Raw genomic sequence first — 20,448 nt, 5'->3', positions numbered from 1 at the left:
TTTATATTCCTGCCAACCATGCACAAGGGTTCCATTTCCTCCACGGCTTTGCCAACACTTGTTGTCTCATGGTTGTTGTTGTTGTTTTTAAAGATTTTATTTATTTATTTGAAAGAGAGAGATCACATGTAGGCAGACAGGCAGGCAGAGAGAGAGAGAGGAGGAAGCAGGCTCCCTGCTGAGCAGGGAGCCCGATGCAGGACTCGATCCCAGGACCCTGAGATCATGACCTGAGCCGAAGGCAGCGGCTTAACCCACTGAGCCACCCAGGCGCCCCTGTTCTTGTTTTTTTTAAGGGGAGGTTTCTGATACAACCAGCAGCAACCTTTACTAAACGTTTACTTGCTAATTGTGGCAAGTCCTTTTTATTTATTCATTTATTTTATTGAAGTATACTTGACATACAGCATTATAATAGTTTCAAGTATACAGCATAGTGATTTGACAGTTCTGTACCTTAAGCAGTGGTCATCATGGTAAGTGTAGTTACCATTTGTCACTATACAAAGTTTTACATTATTATTGACTATATTCCCTATGCTATATGTATATTTTTATCTCTTGTCTTTTTGATGATAGACATTTTAATAGGTGTAAGCAGAGTCCTGGGATCGAGCCCTGCATCAGGCTCTCTGCTCAGCAGGGAGCCTGCTTCCTCCTCTCTCTCTGCCTGCCTCTCTGCTTACTTGTGATCTCTGTCTCTCAAATAAATAAATAAAATCTTAAAAAAACAAAAACAGGTGTAAGGCAATATCTCATTGTGGTTTTTTGATTTGTATTTCCCTGTAATTAGTCATGTGGATCACCTTTTCATGTTCCTGTTGGCCATTTTTATGTCTTTGGAAAAATGTCTATTCAGTTTTTCTGCCCATTTTTCCATCAGATTCTTTTTTCTTTATTTTCTTTTCTCTCTCTCTCTCTCTCTCTTCTTTTTTTTTTTTTTTTTTTGGCTGTTGAGTGGTATGAGCTCTTTATATGTTTTGGATATTAACCCCCTGTCAGATATATACTTTGCAAGTATTTTCTCCCATTCTTTGAGTTGCTTTTTCATTTTGTTGATGGTTTCCTTTGCTGTGCTGAAGCTTATTTTTATTAATTAATCAATTAATTTGGGGAGAGAGTGAGAGCATGAGCTTGGGAAAGGGAGAGAGAGACTCTTAAGCAGGCTCTATAGTTATTGTGGAACCTAAGGTGGGGCTTGATCTCATGACCCTGATAGCATGACCTGACCCAAAATCAGGAGTTGAAAACTGAATTCACTGAGCCACCCAGGTTCTCCTGTGCTAAAGCTTTTTAGTTTGATGTAGTCCTGCTTGTTTGTTTTTGCTTTTATTTCCCTTGCCTTTAATGTCAGATCCAGAAAATCTTTGCCAAGACTGATGTCTAAAAACTTACCCTTATATTTATTTTCCTGAGAGTTTTTAGTTTTGGGTCTCACATTTAAGTCTTTAATCCATTTTGAGTTGATTTTTGTGTGTGGAGTAAGTTGGGGTCCATTTTTCCAACACCATTTATTGAAAGAGCTTATCCATTCCCCATTGTATATTGTTGGCTTCTCTGTCATAAATTAACTGATGATACATATATGTATCTGGACTCTCTGTTCTGTTTTCCCTGATCTGTGTGTCTGTTTTTATGCCAGTAGCATTCAGTTTTGATTACTTTGAGTTTGAAATCAGTAGATATAATGCCTCCAGCTTTGGTCTTCTTTTTCAAGATAGCTTTGTGTATTTGCTGTCTTTTGTGGTTTCATATGAATTTTAGGACTGTTGTTTCCAGTTATGTGGAATGACATTGCAATTTTGATAGGATTGAATCAGAAAGTAATATTTTAATTTAAGAGCTTTTTGTTTGTTTGTTTTAGACATTGCGTCCAAATCATGTGTGCTATCCCGAAATTGTTTGGATTTATATGAAGAAATCCTGACTGAAGAAGGAACTGCAAAGGAGGCAACATATAATGATGTACGGTTTGCCAGAATTAAGGACAGTTATTTTACCTTTTGTAGCTTCTGAAGTTCAAGCATCAGCTTACTATTAAACATTCTGTGTTTAAGATGTAGCTCTTAGTCTAAAAGAATATTCAAGTCAGTCTCTGCCTTCAGATCTGCTTTTTAAAACAATCGTTTCTGAATGCTTGTCTAAATTTAGTTATAATTTTGGTTGATTAAGTGTATGAATATATAAAACCTCAACAGGCAATCAGTATAATAAAACATTTTATCTTTTCATGATTTGTTCTAAGTTTTAAAATGTCCCAAGACTTAATTCAGACAAATTTCTTTCTCCCTTGAATTTTAAGGTCTGGATTGAATGTGAAACTGAACAAAATAAATTTTTGGTTGGGACAATTTTTAGAACTGGTAATTTTACTAAATATCTGTTAGAATAGACCTTGTCTATCCTTCATAGTGGGTTGATTTTCTAAATTTTAACATATTCTGAAATGTCACTTAACCTAAGAAAATAATTTAGAATGATGCTTAAGTTAATCTTTTTCTATCTTACAGTTGCAAGTAGAATATGGTAAATGTCAGCTGCAAATGAAAGAGCTGATGAAAAAGTTTAAGGAAATACAGACACAGGTAGGATTATAGTGAATATTTTTGCCTTTTTGTTTTTACTGCCCCAGTCAATGAGAGAGAAACTTTACTGAGGCCCTAGGGCCTTTTTTTTTTTTTTTTTTAAATTTTAAGTCAAAATGTGTTAAATTGATTTTGTTAGAAATTAAGATGCTAAAGTGTTGGCAGTTTATAAGGAAACTCTTTTTTTAGTGTTAAATGAAACAGCAAATCTGGCAAAACATGCATTATTTCCTGTGTCAAGGAAACTAATATAAGAAAATGGATTGATGTTTTAAATGACATTTATGTAAAGGTCTGTTAGACTAGTTAACAGTTAAATAATGGAAAATGAATGGAGATGGTATCAGGTGGTTTGAAAGAGATTGGTTTGAGGAGCAAACTTTAGAATGGCCATTGGGAGAAAATGGTGATGCCTTCACAATTTTTGCAAGAGTGACTTTTTTTGTGAACATGATACAGCATACAGGAATGTCATGTCTTGTTCTGGTTTTTATTTATTTGGTTTTTTTTTTTTTGTAAAGTAATTTCTCTTTGTTTCCCTTTTCCCCAAAGAACCAGTTAGTACTAATAAATTCATTCTTTGTTCATCCTGGGTTTGGTACATTGTTACAAGTTAAACTTAAGTTAAACAAGTTTAACTTAAATAGTTAAACAAGTTTAACTTAAATAGTTAAACTGTTACAAGTTAACTTAAGTTAAACTTAACAGTTGTTAAATATAATAAAATTCTATCATTTTTATTTTCAATTTTCAAGATAATGACCCGGGCAGAACTTTCTTCTTGTCTTTTTATTGAACTTCTTTTTCTTTTCTTTTTTTTTTTTTTAAAGATTCTATTTATTTATTTGCCAGAATGAGTCAGAGATAGACAGCACGAGCAGGCAGGGGGAGCAGCAGGCAGAGGAAGAAGCAGGCTCCCCTCTGAGCAGGGAGCCTATCGTGGGACTTGATCCCAGGACTCTGGGATCATGACCTGAGCCAAAAGCAGATGCCCAACCGACTGAGCCACCCAGACATCCCTTTATTGAACTTTTTATTGCCTTTTCATTCTGAACCCTGTTTTAAATAGTTTCAGTTGGACTGGCCTTGCTCTGGTGCCATTCATCTTTGAATCTCTGCTGTATAATGAGCATAATAGTGCTTCTCATCGGACTTTTTTGAGAATTACATAAGATAAAAAGTGTGATGCCTGGCATATAGTTAGCACATTCAGTAATCATCAGTTGTATTATATAAGTTTAATAATCCTGTAGACATATACTTTATTTCTGTATGTACTTTAAATGTATTTTATGGTGTTTAGAATTTCAGCTTAAAAAATGAAAACCAATCTCTTAAGAAGAATATTTCAGCACTTATCAAAACCGCTAGAGTGGAAATAAATCGCAAAGATGAAGAAATAAATAATCTTCACCAAAGGTACAATTGAAGGGTGTGAATCTGTGTATAAATCACTTGGGTGTTGATATGTGGACTATGTTAAACTTTTGAGTGGAAAGATAGGAAAATCATGCATTAAGAATTTAAGGTTTTACTCTCAGTGACCAATGTTTCCTCTCTCTTTAAAATTTTGGTTGGTCAGTATTCTCCAGGGAACTTCTTACCTCTCTCCTTTCTTTGCACAGCCAGACCTCCGGAGCAGTTATCTAAACTTGCTGTCTTCATTTTCTGTTTCTACTCCCCTTTGACTCCTTTTCACACTGATTCTGCTTCCATTGGTACACCAAAACAGCTGTCATTTTGGCTAACGGTGACTGCCATTAAGTCCATCAAACAGTTTTGACTTCGGATTTTAATTTGCCCTCACATTGACACACTTGACTTTCTTTCTTTGAAATAGTCTCTTGCTTTGACTTTCATGATTCTTAGTTTTCTTCCTAACTTGGGGTTTATTCTCTCATACTTCATGAGGTTGGAATTCTGCAAAGCTCAAACCTGTGTTTTTATCTTTCTCCATCAGTATTTTTATATAAGGTAATCTCACTCATACTAGGTCAGTTCCATTTATATGCAGATAACTACTTCACATCTATACAGAATTTTCAGAATTACCTCATCCAAAATGGAATTTATGATCAAACCTCTTCCATGTTTCCCACCTCAGTGGATTCCCCATCATTTATTCAGCTGGTGCAGGCCAGAGATCTAGAGGTAGAATGACTATTTCCCACACCCTTCTGAGAGTAGAAGTGAGTGCTATTCATAACTGCAGTGAGATTGCTTGGCAAACTGGGCCACATAGTCACCGTGCCTAGAAGTCATTGACACTTACCTCTCTAATCATCTCTCACATCTAAATTCATTACCATGTCCTGCTGATTTTTATGTCTTTATAATCTCTCTAATTATTATTTCTCATCATATCTACCATCACTGCTACCTGTCAACTCTTATCAGGCAGTCGTCTTTGTGCGGGTATCTCTGCATCCGTTCTTGCTCTTTTGGGCCTTTGGTTTGTCTTTTATCAGTATTAAAGCTGCAGATAGGACACTGTTTTTTTATTTTTTATGATTAATTTTATTATTTTGTTTTGTTTTGTTTTTTTAGAGAGGGAGAGAGGATGGAAGGGGAAAGGTGGAAGAAGAGGAAGGAAGAGAATCTTAAGTAGGCTCCCTGCCGAGTGCGGAGCCTTACATGGGGTCTAGTCTCACAACCCTGAGATGATGACCTGAGCCGAAATTAAGAGTCGGATGCTTAACCTACTAAGCTACTCAGGTGCCCCCAGATAAGATACTTTTTAAAATGACAAGTCTGGACACTTCACTATCATAGAATTACCTCACTCTTCACAATATGGTCCTAAACTATTTTTCAGGCCTTGCCTTCAGCATTTACCTTTGTCCTAGGTGTCACAGCTCTGGTATGTCTCTGGCATTCTTTTGATTCCTTGGATGTACTGTGAGCTCTGCTTTTGCATAGACTGTTTCCACTGCCTGGAAGTGTCCTCTCCACCTGCTAAAAACCAACTCATTTTTGCAGGGGTATTATTAGTCTGTTATCCCTGAATAGGTCAGATTTCTCTTTTGTGGCTTCATGTATACTTGGAGTTTTTAAAATCAGTAATAGAATTACTTGTTTAGTTTCTTCTTCTTCTTCTTTTTTTTTTTTTTTTAAGATTTTATTTATTTATTGACAGAGATCACAAGTAGGCAGAGAGGCAGGCAGAGCGAGGGGAAGGGAAGCAGGCTCCCTGCTGAGCAGAGAGACCCCCCCCAATGTGGGTCTCGCTCCCAGGATTCTGGGATCATGACCTGAGCTGAAAGCAGAGGCTTTAACGCATGGAGCCACCCAGGTGCCCCTAGTATCTTCTTATCTCCAAGTTATTTCTCTTAAAAGCCCTGTGGGCCAGAACTTTCTTTTAGTATCTGTCTTTTCACTGAACTGTAAGCTTCATGGAGCAGGGACTATGTCTGTGTATCTTCACCATTTTATCAAGAGCCTGGCTCAGAGCCTAGCACATGGCAGACAGTCAATAAATAATTGACGAGTGAGAGAAAATAATCTTATGTGTGGACTGTATGGCATCATAAAGGACTTCAGGCCACTTGAAAATGAAGATGGCTGTGTGTTTACTAACCTAAATCCCATCAGTGCAACTGGTGTAAGATTGCTTCCTGAAATATTGGGGAAATTTTATACATTTTTGGATCTTTTATGGGTGGGGTGTCATGTTTGAACAGGGTGGAAAGAGACACTGGGTGAATAAATGAAATATGAAAATGAATAATGTCATTAGATTGATTGATGTGGTTGTATATTATCTAATAAATATTCTGCCGATATTTTCACTTTATAATTGTGGTCTATATTTGGTATTCTAATGGTAAGTGTTTATCATTTGGTTGAAACGTTATGTTTAATAGAAAAATTAAAAATAACATAAGGTAAAAGTTTAAGAGTATGCATTCTGGAAATTATATTATGTGAAGGTTTATTTTAAAAGAAAACTTTTCTTTAAAAAGCTTATTTATTTAAGTAACCTGTATACCCAGCCTAGGGCTCAAACTCATGACCATGAGATCAAGAGTTGTACTTCTGACTGAGCTACCTAGGTACCTCTTAAAATAAAACTTTTGATAACTTTTATCTAGTAAGGAGCTATACTAATATGTATTATGAGCTCTGTGGGCTAGAACTATCTTTTAGGAGCTAATAGTTTAATAGTTTATAGGTTTAATAAGTATGACATACATAACACATATGTCCTTTGTCAAATATGAGTTCTTTGTTGGATAAATTTATTGTGAACATTTGCCGTTCTGTGATTTGTCTATCACTCTTTATTGTGTCTTATGAGGAATAGAAGTTTTAAATTTAATTAATTAATTTTTATTTTATTTTATTTTGGGGGGGGACAGCAAAGCAAGGTTTATTGAGTGGTAATAAAGTGATAATACAAAGCTCTTGAGGAGGGAGGGGACCCAAGAGGGTTGCCCAGAAGTTTTTAATTTTAGTGATGTTTAGTTTGTCAGATGTTTTTCTTTTATGGTTAGTGTTTTTTATGTTCATCTTTCCCAAGTGGAAGGTATCTTCTAATTGTTTTTTGAGCTAAGATATTTATTAGTGTCCTAAGGCTGCTTTAACAAATGACCACAAACTGGGTAGCTTAATAAATATTGTTGTTTAAATTTATTGTTTCATAGTCCTGGAAGCTAGAAATCCAAGATCAAGGTGTTAGCAGGATTGATTCCTTTTGGGGGCTATGTGTAGAAGGATCTGTTCCAGGCCTCTTTCCTTGGCTTGTAAATGGTTGCTTTCTTCCTGTGTCTCTTCTGTTGCTTTTATTTTCCACATAGGTCTGTGTCCAAATTTCCTTTTTTTTTTTTTTAAAGATTTTATTTATTTATTTGTCAGAGAGAGAGGGAGAGAGAGCAAGCACAGGCAGACAGAATGGCAGGCAGAGGCAGAGGGAGAAGCAGGCCCCCCGCCAAGCAAGGAGCCCGATGTGGGACTCGATCCCAGGACGCTGGGATCATGACCTGAGCCGAAGGCAGCCGCTTAACCAACTGAGCCACCCAGGCGTCCCCAAATTTCCCTTTTCTATAGGAATATTAGTTATAGTGGATTAGGCCCACCCTAGTGGCCTCTCTTTAACTTGACTGCCTTTATAAAGACCCTGTCCTCAAATCAAGGTGCACTGAGATACTGAAAGTTAGGACTTCAGCATAAGAATTTGGGGGGGGGGGAGGTGGCGGCACAATTTAGCCCATAACAAAATCCATATAAAATGTACATACTGTTTTAGGTTGTATGTCACCCATGTCCTCTTTTGTTTTATAAAAATCTCCCCTTATTCCTGAGTCTTTTAAGCTTTGGTGTTCTCTATACATTTAGTACTGATTAGGAATACATTTATGGAGATTCAGGGAAGTTATAGAAGTTTAGGAAGATGACTTAAAGTATTACAAGGAACCAAAATGAGCTATTTACATTTTATTATTAGGAAAACTGCCAGTTTTCTGGAACTCTACTATAAAACCTTAAGACTTAGGCTTTTGTTGTTGTTGTTGTTAAACAATAAGTACATGCTATTCCCCTAAGAGAGAATTCTCTTTATTTTTGCGTAGTATGTGCCACTTTAAGATGGGTATTGATGCTTTGGTTTACTGTGGAATTGTATGTGAAATAGAAAACTGGGGTAGAGAGCTCCATTGAACTCTATGATTATCTGTGTTGTCTGGCATTGTTTTACTTTTCCTTCTGTTTTAGTTGCTTTAGAGTGAGCGAGGACAAGAAAATAATGTCACTTGTTCTAAAAGAAATGAATCTCTGGTTAGTTTGGGAGTGGTCTGCTGTGGTGAGGGAAGTCTGGAAGACATTGATTAAGTGCTGGGATAGAATGGAGAGGTCCTTCAGAGTTTGAGCAAAACAACTAAAAGGGAGTTTCCTTATTTTAAAAATGGGCCCATTTAGTTGGAAGCTGGTAAGCGTCACTCACGTCTTTATATGAAATAAAATTAATTTTGCCAGTATGTGGGGCCTGACTTTTAAAGTGTTTTTGCATGTAATTAAAATCTGAATTATTAACAAGAAATTAACTTTGGTTTTTGTTGTCAATTTTTATTTCTTAATAGATTGTCCGAATTCTCACATTTTCGAAATAATCACAAAACTGCAAGGGTAGCAGATATAGTTAAAACAAAAGATCTTAAATCCAGGTCTCCCCATTTGGATGATTGTTCAAAGACTGATCTCAGAGTGAAAAGTGATGTTTCTAAAGATGGACATCATAGCACTTCACTGCCAAATCCCGAAAAGGAAGGAAAATCATATTGTGAAAAAAAGAGCACTTTGTATTTGCCTCCATCTATTGAAAAACACTGCACCAATGGCATTTGGTCACGTTCCCATTATCAGGTTGGTGAGGGTATTTCAAGTGAAGATAATAGAAGAGGGAGAAAAGATATTAGACATAGCCAATATAGCAGAGGAACTGATAGAATATGGAAAGACTTAAATACTAGTTGTGGTGATGGTGAACCAAGGAACATAGAGACTAGTCAAAGGCTACAAGGACGTCCTGAGAAATATGGTAAAGGTGAACCAAAGGCTGAAAGCAAAAATTCAAAGTTCAAAAGTAACACAGATTTGGATTATAAAAATGAACGAATTAGCTCTTCTTGGGAGAAAGAGACCTTTAGAGAAAGGTCATACACTCGAATGGACTCTCAAAGTGACAAAAAACTAGAAAGACAAAGTGAAAGATCACAAAATACAAATAGAAAAGAACTTAAATCACAAGACAAAGAAGAAAGAAAAGCTGATCAAAAATCTAAATCTGTAGTAAAAGACCAGGATCACTGGAGAAGATCTGAACGAGCATTACTTCCTCATTCCAAGAGTGAAATAAAATCTTCTCATAATTCAAGTAAATACCATCTAGAAGAGAGAAGAGGAAGGGAAGATTGTAAAAGAGATAGAGGTGTAAGTAATCATAGTTTTCAAGAAGGAAGATGTCCATCCTTTCTTTCATCCAGTAGAGCTCATAAACACATTGACTCCAAGGAAGTTGATGCTGTGCACCAATGGGAAAATACACCTTTAAAAGCAGAACGGCATAGAACTGAAGATAAGAGGAAAAGAGAAAGAGAAAGCAAAGAAGAAAGTAGGCATATAAGAAGTGAAAAAAGAACACCTACAGAACATTTGCAGAAGACTAACAAAGAAATTAAGAAAACCACTACTGATTTAAAGAGACAGAATGAGCCAAAAAGTGATAAAGGTGAAGTCTCTAACACTGATGTTTCTCAAGGAACAGATAATAAAGAGCTTGTAATTAAAGCTGACATTGGTCCAAATGAAACAAAAGACTTAAAATTGAGTTTTATGGAAAAATTGAACTTAACTCTTTCTCCTGCTAAAAAGCAGCCTGTTTCTCAGGATAACCACCATAAGATAACCAGTATCCCCAAATCCAGTGGAATATGTGATTTGGAGTGCTTGGTGCATGCTACAACAGTGACATGTGTTTCCTTGGTCAATGAACATACCACAGAGGAAACGGAATCCAAGTTGTCGGAACCAAAGGATGCTCTTGCAGCTGTATCTGAAGTCAGGACCAGTAATCCAGAAAGGAAAATAGAAGAAGAAAGCAGTTTGTTAGTTAAATCTGATGAGAATACTGTGGATTGTGATGTGCCCATTTGTCATACAGAGACTTCTTTCTCAGCACCCGTGGAAATGAAACAAACAGAATCCATGTTTCCATCACCAGCAGAAAAGGAACAAACCATTAATGATACAAAGGCAGCAGTTCCTGTAGTAGTGGACATATTACAAACAAATGTTTCTCAAAACTTTGGCTTAGAATTGGATACCAAAAAAAATGATGATGTGAATTCTTGTGTTTCTGGAGGTATGGGAATGAAAGAAGCTTTTTCAATAGAAGTAGCTGAATCCAGTGACAGCATTTTGCAGCCTTCAGTTGAAGAAACTGGCATTTTGCCAATAGCCCTTTCAGAAGATGGTAACCGCAAATTTGAGCCTTCTCTTGTAGATATACCACTGGTTGAAAGTAAGTCTTGTTTGGAGCCTTCCTCACTTAAAGAGACACTAGAATCTTCACTTCAGCAGACTGAATTAATGGACAACAAAATGGAAATCGGTGAAACAAACTCAGTATATAACGATGATGAGAATTCAGTTCTAAGCATTGACTTTAATCACCTGAGGCCTATTCCAGAAGCCATCAGTCCTCTGAATAGTCCAGTGAGACCTGTAGCAAAAGTTCTTAGATTGGAAAGCCCATCTCAAGTTCCGTTATGTAATAACAGTCATAAAGGTAATAGTTTATATTATGTTCTATAACTTTATGTGAGAATGCAAAATACATAAGCAAGAAGAATTTGTGTCTTTTCTTTTTTTAAGATTTTATTTATTTGACAGAGAGAGAGAAAGAGAGAGAGACTGAGCACAAGTAGGGGCAGTAGTAGCCAGAGGAAGAGGGAGAAGCAGGCTTCTCTCTGAGCAAGGAGCCTGATGCTGGACTGGATCCCAGAACCCCGGGATCATGACTTGAGCTGAAGGCAGACATTTAAGGGTGACTGAGCCACCCAGCTGTCCCAGTGCTCTTTTTTTTTTTTTTTTTTTTGGTAACATAACTAAAATATTCAGACCCCTGTCATTGATTTGAAATGTACATTGAGCCTTTTATCTAAATTTTGTTCTTTTTATAAAAAAGAGTATTAGGGCAGATTGTTTCAAATACTCTGCTTGCCTTCAGAGTTTTGTTCAAAAGCCATCATCAAATGGTATCGAGTAGGTGGTGCTGCTAACATGAAGATACCCAAAGATACCGTGAGTTGGTTGATGGTTAGTCTGATGACCAAACTATATTATCACTGAGCACGAATTAAGACCAGTAAAGACATACGACATGATTAATTATTAGGCATTAACATTCTACTATAAAAAAGCTATTAAAATATGAATTGGGGGTGCCTATGTGGCTCAGTCAATTAAGCATCTGACTCTTGATCTCAGCTCAGGTCTTGATCTCAGGGTTATGAGTTCAAGCCCCACCCTGGGTTCCACACTAAGTATGAAGCCTACTTATAAAAAAAATGAATTGCTGCAGTTTATAAGTTTTTATTATATGTATGGAAATCTCAAATGACTGAAGACTATAGTCATGTGACTGTAATATATATTTCTCTTCCACAGATATATTTCCACCAAATTCAGCTCAGTCTACCTCCAAGAGCAAGTCTGATCTCAATAAGGAGAATCAAAAGCCAATTTGCAAGTCTGACAAATTTGCAGATACAGACTCTCATAAGAACTCATCTTTAGATGAATTAGAAGAAGGAGAAATTATAAGTGACAATGAAAAATCTAAGCCACAAAAAAGTTTTGAAAAAAGTGTCACACCTAGAACTTCTGCTGAAGTGCAGAACACAAAAACTAGCCCAGGAAGTAGGAAAAGTACTCTGCATTTGGGTAAAGAGACTAGAAAAACATCTTCTATAAAAATCCATCAGACCAAAAGCAAATGGAATAAAAGACGAAGTGAATCTAGCAGATCTTCAAAAACAGAGAAGAAAGACAAGACAATGAGTACTTCCAGCCTGGAAAAAATAGTTCCGATTATTGCTGCACCCTCTTCTGTACGGGAGATTATGCACATGTTACGAATGATAAGGAAACATGTAAGGAAAAATTATATGAAATTTAAGGTAAAATTTTCATTGATGCAATTCCATAGAATTATTGAGTCAGCGACTTTGAGTTTTACATCACTAATTAAACACCTTGACTTATCTAAAATCTCAAAGTCCATGGCTACTTTACAGAATAATCTCTGTGATGTTATAGAATCCAAGCTTAAGCAAGTTAAGAAGAATGGCATTGTGGACCGTTTATTTGAACAGCAGCTACCAGATATGAAAAAAAAACTGTGGAAATTTGTAGATGAACAGCTGGATTATTTGTTCGCAAAGCTTAAGAAAATCTTAGTAAAGTTTTGTGATTCCATAAACTTTGGCAGTGACAGTGATGAAGGAAAACGTGAGAAGATAAATAAAGAGAAAGCCCAGTATTCAAATGGTCAGAAGGGAAATGTGGACTGCTCCAGCAAGGAAATGCTGAAAGAGAAATCCCCCAAATCAGAAGATTCTGCTAATTGTAAGTCTTTACCAGGATGTAAAAAGTCTGAGGAAAAACATCAAGACCAAAATAATTTCAACATTAACACAGCAAAGCGTGACATTAAAAAAAGTTGTAACACTTCCTTCGATAATATTAAGAACTCTCAATCTGAAGAACACTCCTTGGAACCAAACCGTCCCGGCACCCCAAAGCCAGAAAAAACCGAAGGCAACACCATCGAAGACACGCAGACATCCCAGCATGCAGCTTTGAAGCCAGAGCGCAGTTTTGAGATTCTCACTGAACAGCAAGCCTCTAGCCTTACTTTTAATTTAGTGAGTGATGCCCAGATGGGTGAAATATTTAAAAGTTTGTTACAGGGTTCTGACCTTTTAGATAACAGCGTTAATTGTAATGAAAAAAGTGAGTGGGAGTTAAAGACCCCAGAAAAACAGCTGCTGGAGAGTCTTAAGTGTGAATCTATACCAGCTTGTACAACCGATGAGCTAGTTTCAGGGGTGGTTTCACCATGTCCTAAAATGATTAGTGATGATAATTGGTCATTATTATCATCTGAGAAAGGCCCTTCTCTGTCTTCAGGGCTTTCGTTGCCAGTTCATCCTGATGTGTTGGATGAAAGTTGCATGTTTGACGTGTCCACTAATATAGCTTTGAGTAAAGATAATGTGTGTAGTTCAGAAAAGAGCAAACCCTGCATTTCCTCCATACTTCTGGAAGATCTAGCGGTCTCTTTAACAGTGCCATCACCTCTGAAGTCAGACGGTCATCTCAGTTTCCTAAAGCCTGAAGTTTTGTCCAGTTCAACTCCTGAAGAAGTTATTAGTGCCCATTTTAGTGAGGATGCCTTACTTGAGGAAGAGGATGCATCTGAACAAGATATTCATTTAGCTCTGGAGTCTGATAATTCAAGCAGCAAATCAAGTTGTTCTTCATCATGGACAAGTCGGTCTGTTGCTCCAGGCTTTCAGTACCACCCCAACCTACCCATGCATGCTGTCATCATGGAAAAGTCCAATGATCATTTCATTGTGAAAATACGGCGGGCAGCACCATCTACCTCCCCTAGTCTTAAACAGAATGCGGTGGCTGATGAGTCATTGGCATCTTTGCCTGGAGTGGAAAAGGACACTGATAAAGCAGCAGAGAAAGACTATGTTTCATGTCAGAACGGAGTTTTTAAATCTGCGGAGGAACTAAATTCTGACAACAATGTTGATAGCAGTAAATCAGCCCATGAAGAACAGGACTGTATGATAGAAACACAGGTTCCCGATATATATGAATTTCTTAAAGATGCTTCAGGTAAAGTGGGCCATAGTAATGAAGTGACTGATGAATGCTTTAAGTTGCACCAAGTGTGGGAACCAAAAGTACCTGAAAGCATTGAAGAATTGCCTCGAATGGAGGAAATTTCACATTCTGTCGAGGATCATCTTCCAAACACCTATATAGACCTCACGAAAGACTCAGTCACTGAGACCAAAAACTTGGGGGAATTCATAGAAGTAACAGTTTTAAATATTGATCAGTTGGGATGCTCTGAAGGCGGTTTGGATCAGAGTGCTCAAATACTAGGTGAAATGCAGCCCGATACCGTAGATGCTTTTATTGATTTGACACAAGATGTTTCAAGTGAGAGTAAAAACGAAGGGAACTGTCCTGCCTTAGCTGTTGAACACTTTGAGTGTCAGGTGATATGCGTAGATGAAGATAACTGTAAGGAAGAAAAGGTGCAAGTGGCCGATAGGCCTTTGGAATGCATTGTTGAGGAAACCTATATTGATTTGACCTCAGAACCTCCCAGTTCACACGAAGTAAAAAAGGATGATTTAAAGTCAGAGCCGGCATCAAATCCTGATGATTCAGTATTGCCTGGAGCTTTGGATAATGCTCCTAAAAAGAGAAAAAACCTTTCTGATCTAAACCATTCTAATAAAAAACAGAGGAAGGAAACAGACTTAAGCAGTAGGGAAAAGACCAAGAAAATTACCCAAGATTCTGGTGAGAATGGTGAAGCTCACCGAAAGAAAGCCAATAAGAAAAAAGACCCTGCAGTGAGCAAAGAGCCGTCATCGTCAAGCCCAGGGATTAAGGATCTATCAGCAGCATCTGCCACATCTCCTAAAAGCCTTTCTGCAAAGAATGTTATTAAAAAGAAGGGAGAAATTATAGTTTTATGGACAAGGTAAGACTCTTGAGACTCAAGTCCCCAGGAAATGTTTGCAGGCCAGGCATCTGTCCTGTCGTGTCATCGTAGTTTAGTCATCCTGTCCTAAAATAAGGCAGGTAATGACATACTTCAAAAATGGCCAAAGTTGGTAGAAGATGCATTCTAGAGTCCAGTTCAGCTGGAGTATGGAATGATCTAGAGCAGAGGCTCTTAACCAGATTTGTGCATTAGCACCATGGATATAAGTTTTCACCTTTTTTTTTTCTTTTTAAATAGGCTCCATACTCAGTGTGGAGCTCAGTGTGGGGCTCCAACTCACGACTGTGAGATCAAGACCTGAGCTAAGTTGGTCACGTAACTTACTGAGCCACCCAGCTGCTCCTGTTTTTTTGTTTTTGTGACATTTTTTTAACTAAAAATTCTTTGATTTGTAAGGAACTGGTATAACCACATTTTTATTTTTTTTAAAGATTTTACCTATTTTTTTTTAAATATATTTTATTTATTTAACAGGCAGAGATCACAAGTAGACAGAGAGGCAGGCAGAGAGAGAGGAAGGGAAGCAGGCTCCCCGCTGAGCAGAGAGCCCAATGCGGGGCTCGATCCCAGGACCTTGGGATCATGACCTAAGCCGAAGGCAGAGGCTTCAACCCTCTGAGCCACCCAGGCGCCCCTACCTATTTTTTTTTATTTGAAAGAGAGTGTGAGCATGGGGACAAGCAGAGGCAGAGGGACAAGCAGCCTTCATGCTGAGTGCAGAGCCTGATGTCAGGCTCGATCCCACAACCCCAAGACTGACCGGAGCCGAAATTGAGTGTGAAGCTCAAAACACTGAACCACCCAGGTGCCCTAGCATAACCACATTTTATTTATTTTTATTTTTAGAAAGATTTTATGTATTTATTTTATAGAGCACAAACAGGGAGAGCAGCAGAGGAAGAGGGAGAAGCAGGCTCTCATGCTAAGGATGGAGTCTGATGTAGGGCTCGATCATGACCTGAGCTGAAGGCTGATGCTTAACCAACTGAGGCACCCAGGTGCCCATAACCAATTTTATTTTTATTTCATTTATTTATTTTTAAAAATATTTTATTTATTTTAAAGATTTTATTTATTTGTCGGCAGGGGGAGGCACATGCAAGGGGAGCTGCAGGCAGAGGGAGAAGCAGACTCCCTGCTGAGCAAGAAGCCTGCTATGGGACTTGATTCCAGGGCTCTGGGATCATGACCTGAGCCAGAGGCAGATCCTTTGCTGATTGAGCCACCCAGGCGCTCCCCCGTTCCCCTAATAGCCACATTTTAGAAAGGAAGAAGGACAGGTGGTGTAAGACAGGGCAGAAAGTGTGAGGCTTTGTAATTTGTATTTTCCCCTAAACTAGGAGTTTGAAAAAAGTTTCATTAATAGGTTGCACTTTGGATTCCTATGTGAACATTTAAGAAATGTAGATTTAAAGACCCCATTTCAGACACAAATGTAACTGAAGTTGTGAACCATTGGACTAGACGTTCATTGCTCCCCAGACTTATCTAGTGTGCATAATGAGGGAAACTCAATCATATTGAAATTGGTGACCGGTTTTATTATTTTATTTTATTCTATTCTACTTAATTTTATTGTATTTTATCTTTTAAGTGAGAGATTTGTTTATTTTAACCAAAAACACTAGCTACCACAGAACACCACCAGTCTCTAAAGTGCAGTCTGGGGGCATGCACGTTGGGGAACAGCTGGTGTTGGGAACACGTGGAGAGCCTGGCTCCCTAATCTATTGAGAGCCCCATGTCTTCTCTCCCTTGTCACCCTGAACTTAGCTCAAATCTCCAGAAACTGTCTCTTTGCTTTTGCTCTTAACCTCGGGCCCCAGAAGTGCTCAAAGGTCTGAGGGAGTTCTGTAGCAAGCAACTTCCTGGTGACCAGTTTTGTTTAATACCACAGTCTTCCGTGCCTTCCTTCTAGGTAATTTACAGATGGCAGAATAGGATCTCAGAGAGTATAACAACACACTCTGGTTCAGACCATGTGGAAAAACAGGTCTGGGAATGAGAAGATCTGGATTCCATTTTACTGTTGGTGCTGCTGCTTATTAAGACTGTGACCATGTGGGATGCCTGGGTGGCTCAGTTGGTTGGATGACTGCCTTCAGCTCAGGTCATGATCCTGGAGTCCCAGGATCGAGTCCCGCATCGGGCTCCCAGCTCCATGGGGAGTCTGCTTCTCTCTCTGACCTTCTCCTTGCTCATGCTCTCTCTCACTGTCTCTCTCTCAAGTAAATAAATAAAATCTTTAAAAAAAAAAAAAAAAAAGACTGTGACCATGTTTGGGCCCAAACAATTAAAGAGAGAATTTTGGAAAAAATCTTTAATTTTGGCATTAGAATAATAATTTTGTTTTAGAAAATTTTGGGAAATACCTGTGAGCTCAGACATCATCCATAATACTTCTCAGAGATCCTCATTGTCCATATTTTGGTATATACATTTTTTCTTTTTTTCTGTGGGTTTTAATAAAAACGTCACCTCTATTGTAGATATTAAGGCAGTGGAGTTTTTGTTACTTTTCGGCTCTAATATGCAAAGGCTAAACAAATACCATTATTCTCTCTTCAGAAATGATGACCGGGAAATTTTATTGGAGTGTCAAAAAAGAGGGCCATCACTGAAAACATTTTCTTATTTGGCTGCCAAATTGAATAAAGATCCGTATCAGGTAACTACCCAATTTTTGCATCTTTGTAGTTTTTACAAGTGTTGCTACTATAAATAGATTTAACTTTTGTCATGCTTAAAATATGTAGATATTTATTAGCTAACTTCTTTTTTTTTTTAATTTTTTTTTATTAGCTAACTTCTTTAACAATATGGCTCTTCATGTACAACTGTTAAAAACTTATTAAGGGGCACTTGGCTGGCTCAGTCAGTAGAGCATGTGCCTCTCTATCTCAGGATTGTGAGTTTGAGCCTCACTTGGCGCATAGAGATTACTTAAGGAAATTAAAACTTAAAAAAATAAAATAAAAACTTGGTGATTATGGAAGAAGTTTGGAACGATTCTAATCTTTTTCCCTATTGTCTTACCATTTACCTATTTAATTTCAAGCTGTCTTGTAATGATGTTTGCTTGTTTAAGAAAGTTTAATGTTAAAAATTAAACCTGTAATCACCTTTAGTATGAAGGCACTTCATTTTTCCAAGCATTACTTCATTTCTTTATTATTGAGGGCTATTTTTTTTTCTCTAGATATTTTATGAAAATATTAATCACAGATAAAAAACTGTTATTGAGATATCTGTAATTAACATTCCTTTAACATTTTTCAGGTCTCAGAAAGATTCCAGCAGTTAATGAAGCTCTTTGAAAAGTCAAAATGCAGGTAGTTAATGGTTCTGCTACAGGAGACTAGTAAAGTAAATGTTTGATACTGTTACTTACTGTGCAGTTAAGGGCCTGTTAGTCACTGAAGATACGAGTAGTGGGTGAGAAACATCCAGTTGAGTCCCTGCTTCAGTTACAGGTTGGAGGATGATTGCCCATGCAGGATTCTAAGGTCACCTCATCCATAGGGACCTGCTCAGAGTGAAGCCTGCTGCAGTTCAGATCAGCATGGCATCTCTCAACTCTCTCTTAAGTGTAATTGACATACTATATGACATTTTTTTTCAACCTTCTGATGGCTGATGAGTGTAAGATGGAGAGGAAATGCATTTGTTGGTTAATAAAAAATCTTTTATAGATGAAGAAAATAAAACATTTTTCAATAGCACATACTTCACTGTTAATGAAATCTATTGTTTTTGTAATTTAATATTTTTCAAATTTTAATTAGTACTAAATACTTTTGGAATATAGAACATACATCATTCATAAACATGAAATCCACTGTCATCTGAATAGATGACATGATTTACTATGTTAATTTAAATTAATAATGTTCACAGACATGTTTCCTCAGTTTATTTAAGCCATTTCTATACAGGTTTATTAAGGCAATAATTATCAGCAGGGTTTTTTTCTGTAAGACCTGAAACAATTGCTTAGATATTTTGGACCTTTACATAAGGAAAATTTTAAAGATATGTAACCTATTGCTATTTTTCAATTTATTTGTAATCATAATTATTTGACTACAGAACACCAAATTTCAAATTCAGTTCAAATTAAATCTGAATAGAAACTGTATTTGGACATAGGTCTTAATGTGAAGCGTCCTGAATATTTTTGTTTTAAATCTATTTCTGGACCCAGTGTAAAGTACTATCTTGAGATAGATAATCTGTTAATTTCAGTATCCTCTTTAAGCAATTTATTTGCTAATGAGATTTTAAGAAGATATTTAGCAGTTTACTGTGATGTTAAAATCCTATTTACATAATTCTGAATGTAAGATTGAGTAATGGAGTATTTAAATGGAAAAAACTTATTAAGAACTTTCCAAAATGGCCTGATTCTTTTTCAGATTTACTGTGCTTTAAAATTTTCACTGCCTTTAAGAACTTCAGCTGAGGTTTTATTTTACCTGAATATTCTCTTAAAATGTGACCTCCATTCTCTCGTGGAGATAATATACATTCATGAAAGAATTAACTTGTTCCTGGAAGTTATGCTTCTTAGTTCCAATACAAATCTAAAATCTTAATGGCTTTGATATTTGAAATTTTATTTGCTTGCATGATAGCAAAAACTGTAGGTTATTTTATTTCTAGCTGTCTCAACTATTTTTTTTTTCATCCTAAGTACTATGGTCTCATTAAATTCTTGTCAAAATCAGAATATAGCAATAAAGTTACCAAATTAATTCTGTAAAAAGCTAGTTCTTAATGCTGATATCTGAGTGAACTCATTTAAAGAATAACACCTTATAAAAGGGTCCTATCAGAAAAATAGAACCATAATGTCAGCATTTTCTTACATTACAGATAAATTGCTGAACTCCTTGGAGTCTTAGTTGATACTGCATACTACACAGAAGCTTAGAATTCCTCATGTTTTAAATGGGGAAGTAGAGGGCAGTTTTATGGCGTATTTGATTACTAGATAAGTCTACATTTACTATTACTCGCTGACTCTTGAATCTCAAGTCAGCATGTTTAGCTTGTTCCAGTCATCAGTCTGATTTGCTCACTTGTTACTGGTCAAGATATTTATTTTTAAACAGAACTTGTTATTAAGATAAAAGCAACAACAAAATGGCATTGAAACTTTAGTTTTGATATTTCAGAGAAACGGCTTTCTTTTCTAGATTTTTCAAAATAATTTTGTAGTATTTTAAACAATTATTTTGTTTGTTTTCATCCATTTTTATTTGCTTTTCTAATTGCCTCTCATTTTGATAAATTGTAAAATAATTTAAATAGTGTATATGTAAATATGTATAATTACAATGATGTAAAATACTTCGTGTGTGTGTATGTGTTTGTGTGTATACACACATACATGCTTTGCCTAGCCAAGGGTTTTTTTTTTTACGTGTATAAAACTTTGTATAAAGTTTGCTTTCAATACCAGTAATGTATAAATAAAGCCATGTAAATTCTGTTATATTTTGATTAGAATGTTTCTTTTAGTATGTTTAGATAATGATTAAAAGA

The 20,448-nt window shown here is 36.7% G+C and overlaps 1 protein-coding gene across 2 annotated transcripts in view; it reads left to right on the top strand.

Annotated features, from left to right (window-relative positions):
* Positions 1-20,188, top strand: part of CASP8AP2 (caspase 8 associated protein 2) — a 31,475-nt gene extending 11,287 nt beyond the window's left edge. The window contains exons 4-11 of one of the 2 annotated variants that reach the window (XM_045075836.1): positions 1,865-1,965; positions 2,511-2,585; positions 3,889-4,004; positions 8,660-10,866; positions 11,748-14,877; positions 17,470-17,569; positions 18,181-18,233; positions 19,777-20,187. In XM_045075836.1, the coding sequence (XP_044931771.1) occupies positions 1,865-1,965; positions 2,511-2,585; positions 3,889-4,004; positions 8,660-10,866; positions 11,748-14,877; positions 17,470-17,569; positions 18,181-18,233; positions 19,777-19,780 (5,786 nt within the window). In that variant the 3' untranslated portion in view covers positions 19,781-20,187. Of the gene's footprint in view, positions 1-1,864; positions 1,966-2,510; positions 2,586-3,888; positions 4,005-8,659; positions 10,867-11,747; positions 14,878-17,469; positions 17,570-18,180 lie in introns of both variants that reach the window. The other variant, XM_004766900.3, reaches the window with a different exon arrangement.
* Positions 20,189-20,448: the final 260 nt, after the last annotated feature.

This window comes from Mustela putorius, unplaced genomic scaffold (assembly GCF_011764305.1).
Source record: "Mustela putorius furo isolate JIRA1106 unplaced genomic scaffold, ASM1176430v1.1 tig00000166_pilon_pilon_pilon, whole genome shotgun sequence".
In the NCBI taxonomy this organism is placed as follows: domain Eukaryota; kingdom Metazoa; phylum Chordata; class Mammalia; order Carnivora; family Mustelidae; genus Mustela; species Mustela putorius.
This window is presented reverse-complemented; position numbering and strand designations above follow the sequence as displayed.